Source organism: Buteo buteo, chromosome 4 (assembly GCF_964188355.1).
Source record: "Buteo buteo chromosome 4, bButBut1.hap1.1, whole genome shotgun sequence".
Classification (NCBI taxonomy): domain Eukaryota; kingdom Metazoa; phylum Chordata; class Aves; order Accipitriformes; family Accipitridae; genus Buteo; species Buteo buteo.
Genome location: NC_134174.1, coordinates 40098207 through 40117279, shown reverse-complemented (window position 1 = coordinate 40117279; position 19073 = coordinate 40098207). Strand labels below are relative to the sequence as shown.

Genomic DNA, 19073 nt, shown 5'->3' with positions numbered 1-19073 from the left:
ACAATAAGGGTAAGAGGTCTCTGCAAACATTTTTTCATATGCATAGATAGAGATATAGATATATTTGTCCACATACTTTTTCTATAGCATAAAGAATTTTTTCTATTACTTTTTCCATCTCTAAAGAAGTATTTTGACATCACAGAATGCTTGAAAGCACCTCATCATGACAATACCTTGAAATGAAATAGATGAAGGTGCTTAGAATAATTAGGCTCTAAACTTTCAAGATTGTATCGTGGAGCTTGTTACAATTATTGCTATAAACTTTCATATATACTGGGCTAAGTGCACAACTGAGTCATGTTATCTATGCCATTGTTTTTCCAATAGAATGCTTATCATGAGAGTAAAATGCAAGTAATATCCTTTTAAAAAGCAATTTTTAAAAAGTCACATGCAGGATTATCAAAATTTAAAAACAGAAATAAGAGAATTCATTTCCAGGCTTTGAATTCACAAATATCCAAACCTATTCAAAGTTGCAGGTTTCATTTTTACAGTGTTTATAACATTGAAATACTGTAAGCAATAAAATTTTATTTTACTTAATACTAGGAATTTACTTATCCTGCCAAACAAAGCAAAATCCAGAATAGTCAATGGAACTTTTTTTAAAGGTTAGACGGTCCTTTGATTTAAAGAAGTGTGAAAAAGAATATTGGTGTATTGCTCACAGCTGCATGAGCTTACCACACATACAAGTGGCAACTTTCTTGTAGTCACAGAATAGTGAGACAGTTGTAGCTGTTGGATAGACATTTGAAGAAACTGCAGATGAAGAAAGGAAACCTGCCTCTACAGTACTCTATGTCAAGAGTCAGGCCAAGTACATAGAAATATATAGGTCTGTCTGTATTCTTCTGGGTTTTTTTTGTGCCAAGCAAAGCTTGGGCAAATTCTAAGACAGATTCATACATCATGTAACTATGCTGAGTTTCCAAGTGATAGTTCAAAAAAACCCCAAACCTAGAGAAGTCATATAAGAAGGGTAAGGGAAATACTTGTTTGAGTTAACAGTGGCCTACATCTGAGCAGTGGTGAAAACATTTATCCTAAAGATATTAAGAGATCAGTGTCTATAAAAACATGATCTATTGAGATAAGAGAATAGTTTGTGTTTCAGAGGGATGACTGATTATAGTTCTTGCCAAGAAACCTAAGTAGTTTTAAAATACAAGCAAATACAATAACCCTTAACTAAAGCCCAAGTGAGAAACAAAATAGTGATGCATTTTTTCTATAGGCTCCAGTTAGATACATATGGCCACTGAAAAAATGTTGAAGAACAGCTGTCTCAGAACTTCACAGCAGTCCCAGCCCCCAAAATTTTCAGCTGTCAGTGCCTAAGGGTAACTTTTCAGAGCAGCTAGGTTTACAACGAAACAAACAACAGATCCTGTTTCCAGGGTTACAATTATCGGCTAAATAAATAGCATTTTTTAAACTTATCTACGAAACACATCAGTGGCAAAACCGCAATTGCTTAAGATAATAATGAACCAAATACAGGTGTGTCTGCATGCAGCCAGTCATTTCTGGAAGAAAGTACATTTAGGAGGTGGAGTACAAATGAAGCAGAATGATTGGAGAAGCCCAACACACTCCCAGGAATGCGACTTGAAACTGAGCAAAGGGGAGCTGCAGTGCCCCTTTGCTGGAATGGGAATGATTTACTATCTGAACGCTTCCTCTCTCCCACTCTCTTCACAATTAATCTCTTTTTATTTCTGCAGTATCTTTCCCTACATGTAGCTTCAGTCAATCAATTCTCTCATGTTTTAATATTAAGTATATTAAAAGTTTAATAAATAGGAGACAGCTTCTCAGAGGTAGAACTAACGGTCATGCTAGTAGAGAACTCAATCCTCTTACAGTTTCAACCACAGGGTTTTCAGCAACTTCAATGAGAAAAAAATTGAGATCCTTGGAAGACTACTTCCTCAGTGCACCAAAAAATTTTTTGCTTCAAATTTTTTTTGGAAACAAAACAACAACAATCAGCTCTATTATAGAGCTGAAAATATGGTTCAGTTCATTAAGAAAAACAGACTGACCAAGATACTTTCTCCTCCTCCCCCAGAAAAAGCTAATTTCTTTATCTGGAAACTGCTAGACTACATCTAAATTATAGAGAAACCACTGAGTAAAATAATTTATTTTGTCCAGAAAAGAATTTGCTGAACTCAAACACCAATGGGTTCTTGCATCAAACTAAAAAAAACATATTTTTCACACTTACTTTCCCAAGATTATGGGATTGGGGGGGATCTTTTGTAATAGCAACTTCTGTTGAGATCCATGAATAACTACATGCAGAAAGTGGCAAAATCTCCCTGAAGAGTTTGTTAAAAGATTCTAAATACTCCTTAGAGAGAGTAAGATTATTCAGATAACTTTGGTGTGATATTCCTAAATATCAGTGTTTTTTTTTCTAGATCAAACCCAAGCTTCACATCATCATTTAGAGTACATTAAAATTTTAAATTATGCCAGATGCAAAATGGGGAAGAGTTTTGATTTTTAGTGAGGTTTATATTTCCGTGTCAGTACAGAGACATTAATCCAGCCTTTGTAATAGATAACAACTCAGCTAAGATTAACCAAGAAGCAAAAGGCAACCGTCTCTACTTACTACATTACTTGACCGTTTGCCTCTGGATTTACTTTCAGGTGATAATACAAACATGCTTAGTATTAATAATAAAATGGTTTAACATTAGCACTTTTTTCCTTTTTTTGCCTCCCCCTCAATTAGCTCATGTTGATATAGTCAAAATACTAACTAAGGAACGGGTCATCTCAATTTTTTTCAAAATGGCCATTGATTTTGGGTGCCCTACAACTAAAGATAAAATGGAAGCACTCAGCATCTCCACACAGGCCCTAGTGAATGTAATTTTTATGATGTAGCATCATTTAGAATAACTTATTTCAAATAAAATATAGTAGTATAAATTCTGATCTCTAAGTTAAACAGTGATTTTGGTTTATGATAATAATTTTATGAGGTGCAGGTTAACAGAGAAGACCCACAGCATTTAAGTGGGATATACATCTGAGAGCTCTCAAACTCTGTGAATCAGTCTTCTGCTTCTTTTAAAAAGTTTTCTACACTGTGACAGCTTGATTAAATGCACATTCCTCTACCTTGCTTTTCTTCCGCTACTGTTAGCCCAATAATACCTATATAAATGTTTATAATAGTACAGCTTCTTCCATCATACGAATTGAAACAAATATACAAGTATAAAGCACAAAGACTGCATGGTTTATAAAGGCAATGCCAGAAAACAAACAGAAGTAAAAAAACATCAAACAAGTGTACTGGTAAGATAATTTTAAAATTAGATAAGTCCTTACCAGCAAATAACAGGTTTAGACTCTCTTTTCTAGCTGTAGTCAATAGACAACACTGTTCTTATCTAACCTAAGTACAGAAAAAACTTCACAGAAGTACAGCAATTAATAGCTGACTTCAAATATGAGTAAAGGGTATTAGCAAAGTTCAGAGATATTCAATTTTACATTTAATCCACACTAATTCATATAACTCTCATTACCATTATCAAATTACTGTATAAAGCTTTTGCTTACAAAAAGTTAGTTCCTTTAGACTTTGAAGGAAAAATCATCCGTCATAAGAAAGGGACTGCAGACTTAATAAAGCCTATTCTGTTAAAAGATAACATTGAAACATGCTTGCTGCAACATGTATTTCTCCTTCTAGGAGAAAAGCTTCTCCCATTGCAGAGCTGAGTTTCCATCTTTGTGAGCAGACTGATAGCTACTCTGATTCATTTTGTCCTATTCTGGGCTTCATATCTGTTTTCATCCTTCTGCTTCAGTATTGCTGGAATGAGAACAGCTGTGAATGGGCATGTTACTATCAGCACGTTGTTTGGAGGATCTGTACATGGGGTCTGATAGCAGCCTAAATAAGTCTGATCCTATTCTGAAGAAAGGAAAAATGACAATTTCATAAATCTTCTGTCAGTATGTAGCACCTTATTTTCAGCAACATTTTCCATCATCTGCCTCTGAATTCCACCTTCTTCATTCCACAAAAGTGTATTCAAAGAGAGTCTAAGCTGTAGCTGAAGTTACATTAGGTAGTTGCATTTTTTTTTCAATATGTGACTTCAGATTTTATGCAGAGGTTAAATTGTATTAACACTTCTGAAATCACATCACATGCAGTAACAATAAAATAGTATCTTCTCCTCTGTTCTCTTCCTGTTCCAGGCTCTAGCTTGCTATACTCCAAAGAAGGTTAAAGTTCAGGAGGAGAAGCCAAAGATGATTTTAAGCTGCCTTAATTTCCCTCCAGGCATAGACACCCAAGCAGAAGTAATCTCTGTTGTGAACTACATTTCCAAGTTACCTACAGACTGCTTTGCACCTTAAGAAAGCACTGAGCCAAGAATTGTTTACCCTCTGGTCCCATATCTAACATAAGTATTCCTATAAAGCTGTAGAAGGTGATCAATGCACCAGGTCTATGCACATCAAATCCCAAAACAATGGGAATTACTATAAATAACATTTGAACAACTTATGTCTTCTGTACATAATGTAACAGCAAAGGAATAGGTAAATTGGAATCTACCATTTTATTTTGACCCTTGCTAAGCAATTTTCTGATAGCAGTTTCCATCCAAAAATTCAATTCCTATCTAGAAAGAGAATGGGGAATACGAACTGCAGGATCACAAAGAAAAAGTCACAGTTAAAAAATAAGCTGAAACAAAATGACAAACAAAAGTTGTAGTTTTCATGGGTTGTAACTGACAGAGCTGCCAGTGTGTTTATTTAGGATGCACTCTAGTGGACACACATATAACAAAATCAAAGAAAGATACAAATGTTACAAAAAGATAGAAAATAAAAGCCACATGTTGGAAGTAGTAATTAGAATTATCTACTAGCATGTTTTAAAAAACTGCCTTATAACTTGAACATATTTTCTAATTAAATATGAAGGCTGTATGAAGGCTGAAATTTTCATAGTCAACATGATTGTCCAATCATGTAAAATGTAAGTGGACACAAGTTACTTATCAATTTTTGAAAATTTTAATCTAAATAACAAGATCCAGTTATACATACTGGCTCAAAAGGGAAACTCCATCTATTTATTCAGTCACTCAATCCCTTTGAGATTGTCACAAGAAGCTGCTGTGCATATAGTGTTAATAGGTGCAACTAGAACTGTAGTACCTTAAAATGCAGCCTTAAAATGACAGTGTTTTAATGGTTACTAATAAATATAATCATAAACTGTGACAAAATCAGTTTACTGGAATATCAACCATAAGGGTATATTCATTCCACAGAAAAGCTTCTTGACTGTCATGGAAATTGCAAACCTATACCAATGCAGAATAAATGTAGATAGCAAATCCTGACCACCTAGTCACAAAAGTAAGTAATGAAAAATGGAACTAAAAAGTTACACAAACATTTCTAAGTATTTATACCTGGAAAGTGACATTTTTCTCTTTTGATTTTAAGGATGTTCATATAAGACACACCAATTAACAATGTCTAAAAAGCAATATGGCAATAAAGAGGGCAACAGGACTTTTTTATTAAATGTACTTTATTATTTTTAAGGGAAAAATAATATATTACTATACTAGAAATCAATAGTGCTCACCTTTTTAAAAATTGGTAGGATTATGCCTAGTATGACCTACATGAACAGAACAAGTTAGAGCATAAAAATATTTATTACATGATTGACCTTTGCCTGTTGGGTATGTAGATATTTTTAAGTTTGCCAAAGATAGCAAAACCCTTAAAGCTACCTGTAATATAAACATATTAAAGTGAAATTATCCCAAAAAACTCTTTTATCCCAAAACTGAAGAATGCAGTGAATGCACTAACTATGCACTGAATTTGTAATGAAGGGTATTTTCATTGCACAATATTGGTAATGACTAAGTGTTAATTGTCCAACTAATCTGTATTATTGGAAGACACTGAGATGCAAAGGCCTGTTTTAGCCAAGTAGTGTAGGATTTCTTAATGCTGGTGTCTTTTCTATTTATAATGAACAGACATGGAACATTCTTGACAACCTGTACCAAGGTATCAGTGATTACAGAAATTTGTTCTTATAAAAATTAATGCAGTCTTTAAGAATTATAAAACTTATTTTTATAGTTAAATATGGATCAAGCTAAATGTCCTTCCAATTTTTATTAGAAGTGAAGCTTTGAGAACTTATAATGGTAGTTAGTAAAGACAACACAGATGTAATTTATTGATTTCCAAATTCAAGGCAAAAGCAGAAAAGATTAATTTAAGACTTGACTAATTAAAACTCTAAAGCAGACACTTGCAGCTCACCTAATATCACACAATAACCAGAAAAGGTTATTATAAAGCCTAGAGCAAACACCTAGTGTTACAGAAAGCACCTCATGATTTCCAAGACAGACAAGATCTTTCAGTACATCTGTCTACGCAGTCACACAGAGTTCAATTTCTCTCTTCCAGATAAATTGGAAAATCTTCTGATTTGATTTTTGCATCTAGTTTGATATGCAGAACTCTCTCCACACCTTCTAATCTGTAGATCATTGCCTCTTTCTATGAGAAATCATTCAAATTCTTGGAAAATCCTTTTTCAATAATCTTTTATTCTTTTAATATTGATTAAAATTATCATATTGTAGCCTGTACTCCAAAATAATCTTGACACATTAATTATATCTATAATTATTACGGTTACATGTCAAGAATCAATGGACAATAAGTAGAAAATATATTTACTGCTTTCATTTCAGTTGCAGTTTTCTTCCTCTGAGTCAGCTGTGCTAGCTACAATGGTTTAAGAACAAAAAGGAAGCATCACATGCCAGAATTAACAGACTTCATACAAACACTCAGAAAGCATAGAAACTGAAACAAAAGGTTTGTAAATAAGTTCTATATATAAAATACATAAATTAAGATATTACACTTCAGGATCAGCAAGTAATGAGTAGAAAATATATTTACTGCTTTCAGATCAGTTGGGAACTTTCTTGTTCTGCTTCTGCCATGAGATCTGTTATACTCTAAAAAACCAAAAAATAAATTCTATCAGTTGCCAGCATTAACTGAACTTTGCAAAAAGTAAAAAAGAGGAGAAAAGAAAAAACTCAGTGAAAGACAAGTCGGTATTCATCAATATAATTATGTATTCTTCCATTCAGTGAAATGTGATGAAGTTTATCACCAGACTTTTCTTATAAAATCCAGCAAGTCTGGATAAAGTACTATGATACTGAGAGTGTATAGTTTCAATAGTACAAGTCTATATATTTTAATTTTATTGACCTGTTCTTAATTTGTAGTTTAATTCAACAAACGTCACCATAAAACCTGAAATAACATCACCAAAGGCCAATGTAATCCAACTTTAAATGACTTTAGGCATGAAAACTTGGAAGCTGGCACATACAAGAAGCAGGAGGTAAGTTTACTACTCATGTTCACTTCTGGTTTTGCAATTCACTTATTTAAGAACACATAAAACAGGCTTGAAGGCTCAAGAATACTTTTTAATACGTAATTATCAGAAAATTGTAAAAATAGGGGTTATAGGAGATTTTGAGAACTCATCTGATTTACCCTGGTAAAAAAACACCTGTGAAAACCTGACCCTAAGTACAGTCATAATTATGTTCATAAATATATTTAAAGAATACCTATAAAACAGGCTGTTATTAAAGTAACCTTAAGCATAAAGCATATTAATAAGGCTAAGAAAGGCAAAAGGGTTCTGATAATGATGTACTAAAACTAGTATATCAAAATCTCAAGTCACACCACTTTGAATACTCTAACTGGAAAAAGTTGGACCATACCAATATCTTTATGACCAGTGAAAACCTCATAAAGCTGATTTCACAGGAGTTGGCATCATCTGTTAAAAGTACTGCTATGCCTTACAATAAATGAAGGCTGATTCATGTTCTCTCATTTCCCTGGACTGTCAAGTATAAAAGGAATAATTTAAAAAAAAAAAGAAAAAAAAAAAGCTGGGCATAGAAGATAGCTGAGGATCACAGCATAGAGCCATAGCTGTAGTACTGAAAGCAGTACATTCATCTTGGCACAGGGCTCAGATAACCTGATTCTCAGCAGGCCCCAGCTTTAGTAGGCACTGTGTGTCCTTAGTATCTGGTGTTATATGTTAAATGTTTGCTCAGATATCTCTGCACAAGAGTACATTCTTCTGCACAAAAAAATTTACTTCATACCAACCAGAAAAATATAAATTGCTTCAATCACTCAAAAGTGAGTAATCTTTTGTGATTTAGTACATGTTGTACATGACTATCTGTTCACATGGCAAAGGAAGCCTACCTCCTCTCCGAGAATATTCATATTTTCATTTGTAATGCACCTGAATACAAAAGGGTATTTTAAATCTTGAAGATTTAGTCAGCCAACACCACACAGTCTTTCAGAATGGTTTAACTTGTACCAGAGAACAGGCTATGGGCAGTTTGGAAGTTGTGGCCAAAATACCATCCTTTAAAACCATAGGAAAGAACCAGCACAGTCTTAACTGCAACAGTTTTAACCTTTGATATGTCAGTGCAGAAAAGCAAATCTGTAAGAATCAATCATTTATAATCTCCCTGTTCTTTCTAAACACTTACCTCAAACTGTCCATTCTCATCTAGCTCCTCAACTCTGGTCAAATTAGGTGCTCCAAGTCTATCTGTAAGTTCAGCTATCGTCTTTTCATTTTCCTATGGTAATGAAAACCAGTTTTCAGTTAAAAGTATTCCATGTCATGAATAATTATCTACAGAGAACATTTCAGACATGTTAAAATGACATTATGTATTAATATAAAGAGGTACTTTAGATGCATGCTACACAAACGTGTTTGTATGTGAGTATGGTCTTTGTATGCTTGTTAAGACTATTTTTATCAGGTTTTTTTAAATAACAGGAATTTTGGTTTAAATTTCTCTATATTATCTTTTTCTGTCACTTTAATACTGTCATCCTTCTACAATTATGTTCTGTTAGTATTTTAACAGTGCTCTAAAAATGTACATATCTCTAAAATATGATGTGCTCCACGTAAATGTAAGAGATATTCACATTTAAAAGCTTTATTGAGATAAGCATGCCAATTATCAGTGTATGTTTTTATTGAAATAGCACTAAAAGACCATACTTTTACATGGACATCTGTATATGCACTCTTCTGCTAGTATAAATTCCTGTGCACCAGGAAGATCTCACAATCAAGAGGCATACCAATTCCAATCCACAGTTCCTTTTCCAGGGACAGCAAATGGACTTTGTGCTGGCACACTGTAAAGCATTACTGCCTAGACAGTTAAATTAGACATGCTTAAGTTATAATACTCATAAATACCATCAAGGAAGGTGAAAGCATCAACTAAGCTGACCTTAGGCTAAATTTTGCAATAAATTTATGCTCTGTTCTGAATATAAACTAAATAAACCTAATAGAACAGTCCAAAACTCAAGTATAAAACCCAGACTGGAAGCAAGGTGTTAGACATTCTTCCCCCATTTTAACTTTTTTTTTTTTTTTTAATTATGTGTTAGTTCGACACCCATGGGCTTCTGCCTCGTGTTTCGTATTTAGTGCCTCCACCTGGCAAAGACAGCTGATTAACAGTACTTTCAAACCACTGACTAAGCTTTGGCTTAAACCTCTTGATCTTTCCTCTGCAACAGCATTTCGTCTTCTTCATTCTGCAGTTTCAACTCCTCACGTTCTTGTTCCAGCTGACCCTGCAGACAGTTTAAGAAAGGACAAATTAGAAGGAAAAAAACCACATTCATCTTCCCTACCCCATTGCTTACGATGTATTTCACGATTGCAATCTTAAATAAAATAAAAAAGGAAGCAGAAAACATAACTGCAATGTTAATAACATAAAGCCCTTTCAGTATTACCTAACTCAACATTTTCATAGGTTTTAGACACACATGGATAGAAAGGCTTTACTGCCAAGAGGAAGAAGAAATAGACAACTGAAGTTAGTGTACACACTTAAGATACTGTCTCATTCCGCATGCTCTTTATCAGTCTATATTCATTATCTCCTATACTTCGGATTAAGATCTTTGATACTTCGTATAGTATCTAGCACAGACAGCTGAATCCATATAGAATCAAACTTATAGAAAAGGTTGGCAAGCAATGTCATTAACATTATTATCATCTTCATCAGCAACCTTTAATATTTCCAATTGGAAATATCTAATACAAAGTGTTTATTCTTTGTGAGCCAAGTCCTATTGCATCAAAACTTCAGAAACAGCATAATCTAACTCTTCACGTTCAACAGCACTAAGGCCTAGAGAATACTGTTTGCTGTAGCGTTTTGTGAGCAGTTTCTATAAATATGGTCATATTGTAGTAACTAGTTTTCACATTCATTTTTGGTACATATAATCAAACCATGCCTGAGTATGTGACTATAGCCAAAATTGTGAGTTAGGTTAAAAAAATGTGTCTAATGTGAGTATTGTTCAACATCTTTCCTGCAGTTTACATGAAATAACTTATTTAATTCTCTGTGAATTATCTCATATTCTTGTTTCCACTTACTATTTTATATGACTCATGAAACCCTTAAGCACATAACTTTTGGTCTGCAAATTTGTAAAGTCCAAGTTTAAAAAGTGCAAGTGAAATAGAATGAATGCACCTTGCACTAGAACTGGGCTTAACAAGGTCAGCACAGATTTAAAATTACTCTTGATTTTAATGTCGTGAAAGTCAGCCATGTAAAAAACATCCAGTCAGATAAAGTCAACATTATCACAGCAACACTGAGGCTGTTACATGTGTGGTCAATTTCATATGACTCCTTTATAAAGAACAGCTAGAAACACAGATATTATCTTTATCTCATATTCAAAGTCCATATAGCATAGGACTCAAATTGCTTCATACCAACAGAATACTCCGGTAGCAAAGGAAAGGAAAAGGGACCTCATTGGATCACACTATACATACTGCTTACATACGCAGTCTTCATTCATTGATGACCAACCATTTTCAGGACTCTATAATTGTGTATACATTCTCATTACCTTTTTTTGCATTACTGACGTTACATGGAAGTAGCTTCAGACAATGATTGGTTATTACTCCCAGGCCTCTTAGCAGGCCTGTCAAAAATTTTTGCAATGATTTCTAGCTTTATTTGCACCAGCTCTTGTTCATTATTAACTACAGACGATAGTCTACTTATTTTAAGTTACTTCTCAGGTAAGTCTTAAATTGGTTGCTTTTTACCTTAGGCTCCTTCATTTTTTTAATAACATTTTACTGCACAGTACCTAAGTTTTTCTTCCCATGGGCTGACTAATCATTTCAGTTATTCTTTAGAAAAATTAGATTAAAATACTTGTTTTATGCTACCTTCTATCAAAATCATTATACAGACATTAGAAGCATACAGAGAGCTACAAGATGCCACGGCATCATATACTATTTATAACTATCTATAATTAAGTATTATTAACCTGATGTTGTTCTTCAAGTTTCTGCTGAATCATTAGCTCTTCTTCCTTCATTTTTTTTAACATTTCGAGTTCTATCAGGGCCGCCTCCCGTTGTTGTTCCAGCTCAATTCTCTCCAGCATTCTCTATTTCAGAGGTAACAGAGAATCAATTAAAAAAATAAAGAAACATTAAATAGCATCAATTATATTGTCATGAATTTTTTTGCCCAGGATGGATCCACCTTTTTTTCTTCATCTAAGATTCTTCTGTAATTGTAAATCCAATGTGCCAGATACTCTATTGGATCTGCCGGCCGATGCTCTACAACCTCTGCCAGTCCCTTTTTCAAGCAACTTCCCAGGCATCTTTTCAGATACTGAGATTCCATTCACATCTACTGACAACAGACAGAGATTAGCCATCAATGTCAGAATTAAATTAGGGTTTTTAAGAATTATTGCCTCAGGCACCAAATAGTCAATATGACATTACTCTTTTTATTAACCCGGCAATTAATAGAAAAAAGTTATTTAAATTTAATATTGGTTTAGTTCTTAAAAGCTCCAGCAATAGATCAGTTTCACCAAGCACTGCAGAAAAAGTACTCAATCCCCCCCCCCCCCCCTTACTGTTTAGGCTTGTGTAATTCAGAAACTGCTTGGAAATATGCTGGTAATTCTAGGTCAGCACAATAGCAAAAAGACCACAACAGGACATAGGAAACTTCTAGACAGATATTTGAAGAACAGCGAAGTAGTTCTGGGAATGATTAAGGATAGGTTTTAGTATGAACTAACAAAGCTATCTTCAGGATACGTGTACAAGACCAGGGCCTGAAGCATTCATTCTATACAGTCGGGAAAGGCACAAATCTTCTGTGCTCACACAGGGTTTTACTGGCCCTGCGCCAGTAAACACGTAACACATCTGAAACGCGACTTCTGCGATGCTGAGAAGACCCTTCGCTTGCTGTCAGCGGGACTGAGCCCGCGTCGCGCAGCCCTGGCCCGGAGAAGGCAGCGGAGCGGATCCCTCGCCAGGAACGGCGCCCGTCGAGCAGCGGGTGCCCCTGAAGACGCCGCGCCGCTCTGCGCCGCACGGCCCCAAGGCGGGAGGGAAGCCAGGACCTTTCACGCTGCCCTGTGTGAAACGCCGCGGGCATAAAACCTCTCCCACCCTCCGCGTCCGCACCGGCTCCTGAGGCAGCGGGTCCCGAGCTGGCTATCAGGGCCCCGAGAGCACCGGTCGGACCTTAACTGTCCCGACCGTTTTCACCCGGAGCCTCCACCCAGGCCCTCTCGCCCCCGGACTCCCCCGAAGCACAGGCTGCCGCCTTTACCTCACCCCGCTCCCGCCCGGAGCGGCGCGCGGGGCGGGCCCGTTCCCTCGCCCTGCTCCCGTGGTGCTGTTCGGCTTTCCTGGTGGACCTGGCGCGTCACCCTGCCTCGCCCGGTGCTCCCTGGACTGTCACTAGGACCCGGTGCTGTCCCTCCCTGCCTCCGGCGCCGCGGCGCCGCGCGCTGTCGCTAAGGGAATTACCCGACCGCCCTCGGCTCCTCCCGCTCGCCTTCCCCCAGAGAGCGGCCCCGCTCCCGCTGCTCCCGGAGCCCCGGGACGGCAGACCCTCCCCGCTACCGACCGCCTGCCTCCGGCCCAACGGCGGCTGGGCGCCTCTCCGCCCGCTCCGGGGCCGCGGCGGCCGCAACGGCGCCCTGCGCGGAGAGGCTGTGGGGAGGCGCGCGCCGCCCCACGACGCGCTGGGTTGCTAAGCGACGCCGCTCGCGGGCGCACCGCGACCGACGCGTCGCCGGCAGGAGGCACGCGATTGGAGGAAAGGCGGGGCGGGGCCAGCCACCCCGAGGGGAGCGGGAGGCGGGTGCCCGGGGCAGCGTCCGGCAGCCGCCTCCGTCGCGGGAGCCCCGAGAGCCCCGGCGGGCGGCGCAGCGATACAGCCACCGGTCCCTGGGGTCGCGGTGGGGTCTTCCTAGGGACAAACCCACTTGAAATGCGTTTAAGGGCATCTCTCCGTGAACGGTTTCCTCCCGTTAACAGACGGGGTGTCCACAAAACCGAAAACCCGCCGTCAGTCAGTCCTGGATGCAGCCAACCGGCAACGCACAGATCCCTCCTGACGAGCTTGGAGATTAAATCAGTCTGCGTGTGTGTGAGCATGAATACATACACACTGGTAGAAAGCAATTTAGGGTAGAAAGGTACTGGTGGAATTTTAGCAGAAGGAACCTGAGCTAACGCTGAGTACGGATTTTGCGGCCAAGTGGAGGGCACCTTTTCAAAGAAAGCGGTGGTCTCCTGTGCTTGAAGTTAAGACTTCCAGCATTGCAGCAGAGCGATCTTTTCTCCTGGCGGACAAAGTTCTCGGCTGACGTTCACCTCGGACTTGGCCAGCCGTTTGTTTCACTGGCCACTCTTAATGGGGTATTAAAAAACGCTGCAAGTGATTGCAGCCAAAGGCGGTGTCCGTATTCATCCTGCAGCTCAGCTGCACTAACGTTACCGTGGTCTTTCCCTAGCAGCAACGAAAGGCTGCCCGGGAGGAACGAAGCACGCGGCCGCTGAAGGCGGCTTTTGGGCGGCGAGAAGCTGGCCGCACTGCTTCCTGCAGGTGACCCGGTAGGGCGAGAGGACGCGCCGGCAGCGGGTGTTCCTGTTCTGGCCGGAGGATGTCGCTGGCGCCCCGCGAACGCGGTCCCCAGGGCGGCAAAGGCGCCGCGGCCGCCTTCGCCCCGGGGCTGGGGGGAAGCCCACCCCCGGGCCGCGGCTGCCCGCCTCACAGCGGCCCGTAGAGCTGCGCCGCCGCCGCCGGGGGACAGCTCCGCTTCCCGCCTCCCGCCTCCCGCCTCGGCCGGGCCCTGCGCCTGCGCGGCGCCCGGCGCCGGTCCCGCGCCTGCGCGGCGATGGCGGCGGGCCGCGGCGAGGCGGCGGAGGCCTGCGTGGGGCGGGTGGTGCTCCCCGGGGACGTGCTGCTCCTCCCCGCCCGCCCCGACGAGGACGGGGAGCGGCTGCGGCTGGGCGCCGGCGCGGCCCCGCGCGGCCGGCTGCTCTGCGGGCCGGGCCTGCGGCGGTGCGGGGCCGGGCTGCTGGTGACCAAGTGCGGCCTGCTGCGGCACCGCCAGGCGGGCGGCGGCGGCGGCGGGGCGGCGGGCGGCGCCTACTGGGTGGACTCGCAGCAGAAGCGGGTAGGGGCGCGGGGGGAGCGGGCGTGTGCCGGGAGAGACCCCGTCTGGGCCGCGCTTGCCCGGCCGCGCTGACCGCCGACCCCCCGCTCTTACAGTACGTTCCGGTGAAGGGCGACCATGTCATAGGAATAGTGACGGCCAAGGCGGGAGACGTGTTTAAGCTGGACGTCGGTGGGAGCGAGCAGGCGTCGCTGTCCTACTTGGCCTTCGAAGGCGCCACGAAGAGGAACAGGCCGAATGTGCAGGTTGGTGCTCTTGTTCCTCGGCGGTGACGTTTGGTGGCGCTCCTGTTACGTTTTAGCAGTCTTGCCTAGTAAAAGTATTTGTATAAACCGCAGGTAGGAGGAGGGGTGCACGTTCGTCTGCAGTGATTTTTGCCGTGGCCCTCCTCGGAGGTTTTTGCGTGACTAGGCTGTGGGCTTTCTGAGGTGTCTTAAGAGAACGTGTAACTAGTGTGGCTCGAGATCTGTCAGGTGGCAGGCTTCTGCACTCCGTGCCTTTTAACTTTTGCCAGCCGTAGGTGTGATTCATGACTAACATGGATCCAAGGGGGCACTCTGAATTTAAGGCTCTAGAACGAGCTTTTACACCATCTGATACTGGTAGAAAACAGTTCTTTAATAACGCTGTCACAACAGTTGCGTGGCATATGCGTGCCACAGTTTTCTGCATTCAACTGAAATACCATCACCAGAACATAAAAGTGGGCTGTAAAGAAAAACAAAGTATGTTAGTGTGGGGTTTGTTGTTGTTGTCCTCAAATGATTACAGGAGCAGGTTGCTTAGATTTTTTTTTAATACTCTTAAAGTCTAAAGACAGAAATTCATGTTTGGTATTTAAAAAAGGAAAGAGGAATACTCTGTGAAATAAAATTCTGTACTTTTTAAAAATATCTTTCAAATTCCAGTAGCGATACAAGATAATCGTTCCCAGAGGATGTTGCCTTTAGTAGAAAAGAAGATGAAAATTCTTATTATACCAGTTTATTTTTCTACCACCAATGTTTTAAAACTATTTTGTGGCCTCATGAGAGCATCATTATCAACTGAGTATTTCTTACAAATGTGCAGTATGATCTTCTCTACTACTTCTGCTCTTTGACACTGTTTTGTTTAGGTGGGAGATCTTATTTATGGTCAGTTCCTTGTGGCAAATAAAGACATGGAACCAGAGATGGTCTGTATAGACAGCAGTGGAAGATCAAGTGGAATGGGAATAATTGGACAAGACGGCTTCCTCTTTAAAGTTTCCTTAGGTCTAATAAGAAAGTAAGTACAAAGAAAAGTAAGTAGTCACTCTAATGCGCAATATGGTTGGTAGGAGTCGCACAACTATGTCATCTGAGCAGTGTGGGCAATTTGGTAATCAGAGTGTGTAATTGTTTTAGTGCATTTATATCAGTTCTACTGAATAGAGTATGGATATTGACCTAGAAGGAGTGTTTATTTTCCCCCGTAAGAGATTTAGATGCTTTTCTATATGGTGTTGTGTGACCTGTTTTTAAAAAAAAAAAAGTGATGTGGTTGCCAAGGCAGCACGGAGAATACAACTAGTGACCTGGGGAAATCAAACATTCAAGCTAGGGTTTCAGGTACGTACCTACTACCTTGGAGTTTAAAAATGGGAAATGCTTACTGTCCTTTTTCTGCTTAATGGGATAGTGAGGGATGTACATTTGACTGACAGCTGATTAAAGGGCTCTTTCCACATGAATACACATTTTCTTACTTCCAAAGCAAAATTTGTGGGATTTCATTTAAAACTGACATCTTAATCCAGGAATCGTTTCATAAGCTTTTAAATGAATTGTGAACTTTGGAGTTACTTATGCTGATGTAAAGATGAGATTTTTATGACTATCAAAGAGTATCAAATTAAATGAATAAATGATAGTCAAACTTTGTTGTTGCTTTTGGGTGGGGTTTTTTCTTTGGTTTTGTTCTTTGGAAAAGCAATCTGGAGATGCAGAGCGGCTATTTCATACCTGGTTTTTTAAGTAATCATTTGTCTGGTTTACATGTCCCATCAGAAGTCAGGGTGAAGTGATACAAATATTTTTGCAGTCATTCTGTTTGTTTTCCAAATCTTGTCTGTATGTAAGTAGAGAAATAACAGTATATTACAAGCAAACTGCTAAATCCTGATATGTTTGTCTCCTTTGAGAAGCCTGTTGAAGCTTGATTTAATCCTAGATGTATTACAGTGTTCTTGACATTTCTGTTTTTCAGTATGCTGTCACCTAACAAAAACAAAATACTCTGTTTACTGCTGTTAATATTGTTTCCTGAATGAGAAGGGAAGTTGTGTTTTGAAAGACACATCTTTAACTCTGGTGTCAAATTTATAAGTAGCAGCACTTTAAAATGTCACTTTGTCAAACAGTGTAGTTTTAGAATTTATTAAACCATAGAATTGTTCTAAAAGTATCAATTCACTTTAAATTTGTCAGGTGTTACTTCTGAATCTAATTAGAAAAAACCTACTAAATTCACAAGTGCTGTATTTTTTTAGGTGCATTTATTTCATATGAGAGGAGAATTAAAAATCTGATACTGTATTGCTAATAGGTCCCATAAGACCAGTACTGCGGTTTAGTTACTGAGTGATAATAATGCGGTGTCTATCAAATGTGAGCACTTACTACTTCCTCTGACTTTTTTTAATCTTGTTTACAGACTCTTGGCTCCCAAATGTGAAATAATTCAGGAGTTGTCACAATTGTACCCGTTTGAGCTGGTGCTGGGAATGAATGGAAGAATATGGGTAAAAGCAAAAACAGTTCAACAGACTTTAATTATAGTAAATATTTTGGAAGCCTGTGAGTATATGACTGCAGAACAGAGAAAACAAGCTCTTGCCAAATTGTCAGGGAATTGATAAGAGAAAACATTGAGGATTTGCTTGAGATGACTGTAGGGTGTTTTGGTTATTTTTGTATTCAGATTCACATTAAAAGCCATTTTTAAATGAAGTACTAGACTTCTGTTGTTCTTCAGTTCCCTTCTTTATCCACTCAGCTTGTTCTCGTCTTGTTTAGGAACTTTGTTTTTACTCTTACGATTATGAAACCCTGTTTATGCTTATGAATTTTCTGACTGATGTGGAGACAGTCTTTAAAATCTTCCATTAGCTGTGAGTTTTGAGGTGTAACTAAAGTCTTCTGTAAGAACTGGTCAATTTGTAAACTGCATATATTTGCTTTCTTAGTCATTATTAATATTAAAACTTCAAACAATATGTGTTTACTTGGGGTAGTGGAAAGTATCCTGCAGGTCATTCATTCTGGTCAGGTGCTCTATACAGTGACAAAAAGTGATTATTTAATATTTTACAAAATTTTGGCTTAGAAATGCAGGTGGAGAATACCAGAAGATAATTACCACAGGGCGTAGCCTAAAATAATCATAGGGTGCTTAAGGCAGATGATCAGGTAAGACCCAACATATGCTTGTAGTGATGTTGCCACTTTCCCTAAAAGACTACCTGGCTAGTTGTATTAAGGAAATAGCATGAACATTCCGGTAGCTTGATGGCTTACTGGAGGTAAAGAATATAGTTGACAGTAATGCTACTTGAAGTCACTTGCAACTTTTCCTAAGTGCTTTTTAACTAGAGATTAGGTAAAGACCACTGCAGCAATAGCCATGTATTTCTCACTTCTAGAAATTGTAGATTTATTTTCTTTAGCTACAGCATGAAGATTCCATTTAGCTTTGCTTCATGTTTAACAAAATCAGCATTTCTGAAAAAAGCTGTATTAGGCTTCATTGTGTAGTAGTTCCTCACATGCATATAGAGGAAATGCTGTCCTAAGAAGGATAAGCTGTCAGTCCATTTTAGTATGTGAATAGTTTGCTGCTGTTCTTTTGAAAGAGAGCCTTGGAGTAATGGAAGGGAAATTATTGATGCCTGCTTCCTGTGGGAGAAGAATTTGACTGTATGTACCCAATGAACTGCACTGGAGCTGTTTAAGCAGTTATTTAGATCTGTGATGGTTTTGGTTCTTAATAAGCTGAATAGTTTGATAGCAATAGTTAAATGAAATTTGAAAAAATGGACTAATTAGAGTAAGCCTGAATACTGTCTACAAAATTCTTCCTATTCTGTATTTCATCCAAAGTTCAGCCTGTAGTATTTGATGATGCGGTTTTCTTTGGCATCTCTCTAATTTAGAAATTGCTTCAACTCAGAGCCATTCCTCTGAGTCATCTTTAATATGCTTACCTAGGGCTTCCCCAGATTCAATAAAAACACAACTCTAATGGTTTCCATGTGAGTCTAATGGCTACAATCCAGAATTCTTTCTGGGTTTCACTGGCCTCCGTATTTAGTGTTTAGGATATTGCTTATCTGGCTTGGTAGATCT

The 19073-nt window shown here is 39.4% G+C and overlaps 2 protein-coding genes across 5 annotated transcripts; one reads left to right on the top strand and one right to left on the bottom strand.

Moving 5' to 3' along the window:
- Positions 1-5760: 5760 nt before the first annotated feature.
- On the bottom strand, positions 5761-13136 carry DYDC1 (DPY30 domain containing 1). Of its 4 annotated transcripts, none has more exons than XM_075025613.1 (6): positions 13049-13136; positions 11751-11903; positions 11530-11652; positions 9703-9783; positions 8664-8756; positions 5761-7070 (listed from the first exon to the last, which is right to left on the bottom strand). In XM_075025613.1, the coding sequence occupies exons 2-6, from the start codon at positions 11895-11897 to the stop codon at positions 7017-7019; spliced, it is 498 nt and encodes a 165-aa protein (XP_074881714.1). In that variant the 5' UTR covers positions 11898-11903; positions 13049-13136; the 3' UTR covers positions 5761-7016. The 4 variants fall into 4 exon arrangements, with proteins under 4 accessions (XP_074881714.1, XP_074881713.1, XP_074881716.1 ...); XM_075025612.1 differs by lacking the exon at positions 13049-13136 and adding an exon at positions 12849-13042; XM_075025615.1 differs by lacking the exon at positions 13049-13136 and adding an exon at positions 12701-12829.
- Positions 13137-14278: 1142 nt separating this feature from the next.
- EXOSC3 (exosome component 3) lies at positions 14279-17686 on the top strand. Its single transcript, XM_075025611.1, has 4 exons — positions 14279-14706; positions 14802-14951; positions 15824-15975; positions 17383-17686. Exons 1-4 carry the CDS (start codon positions 14425-14427, stop codon positions 17582-17584), a joined length of 786 nt encoding a protein of 261 aa, XP_074881712.1. The 5' UTR covers positions 14279-14424; the 3' UTR covers positions 17585-17686.
- The last annotated feature ends 1387 nt before the right edge of the window (positions 17687-19073 follow it).

Bases quoted from the DNA above. Each gene is read 5' to 3' on its own strand.
- DYDC1 (XM_075025613.1), bottom strand. From the start codon at position 11,897: ATGGAATCTCAGTATCTGAAAAGATGCCTGGGAAGTTGCTTGAAAAAG. The intron at 11,653-11,750 runs GTGGATCCATCC...CCTCTGAAATAG, and splicing joins TCTTAGATGAAGAAAAAAAG to AGAATGCTGGAGAGAATTGA. The intron at 7,071-8,663 runs GTAAGTGTTTAG...TTGGTTTTTTAG, and splicing joins ATGAGAATGGACAGTTTGAG to AGTATAACAGATCTCATGGC.
- EXOSC3 (XM_075025611.1), top strand. From the start codon at position 14,425: ATGGCGGCGGGCCGCGGCGAGGCGGCGGAGGCCTGCGTGGGGCGGGTG. The intron at 14,707-14,801 runs GTAGGGGCGCGG...CCGCTCTTACAG, and splicing joins TGGACTCGCAGCAGAAGCGG to TACGTTCCGGTGAAGGGCGA. The intron at 14,952-15,823 runs GTTGGTGCTCTT...TGTTTTGTTTAG, and splicing joins GGAACAGGCCGAATGTGCAG to GTGGGAGATCTTATTTATGG.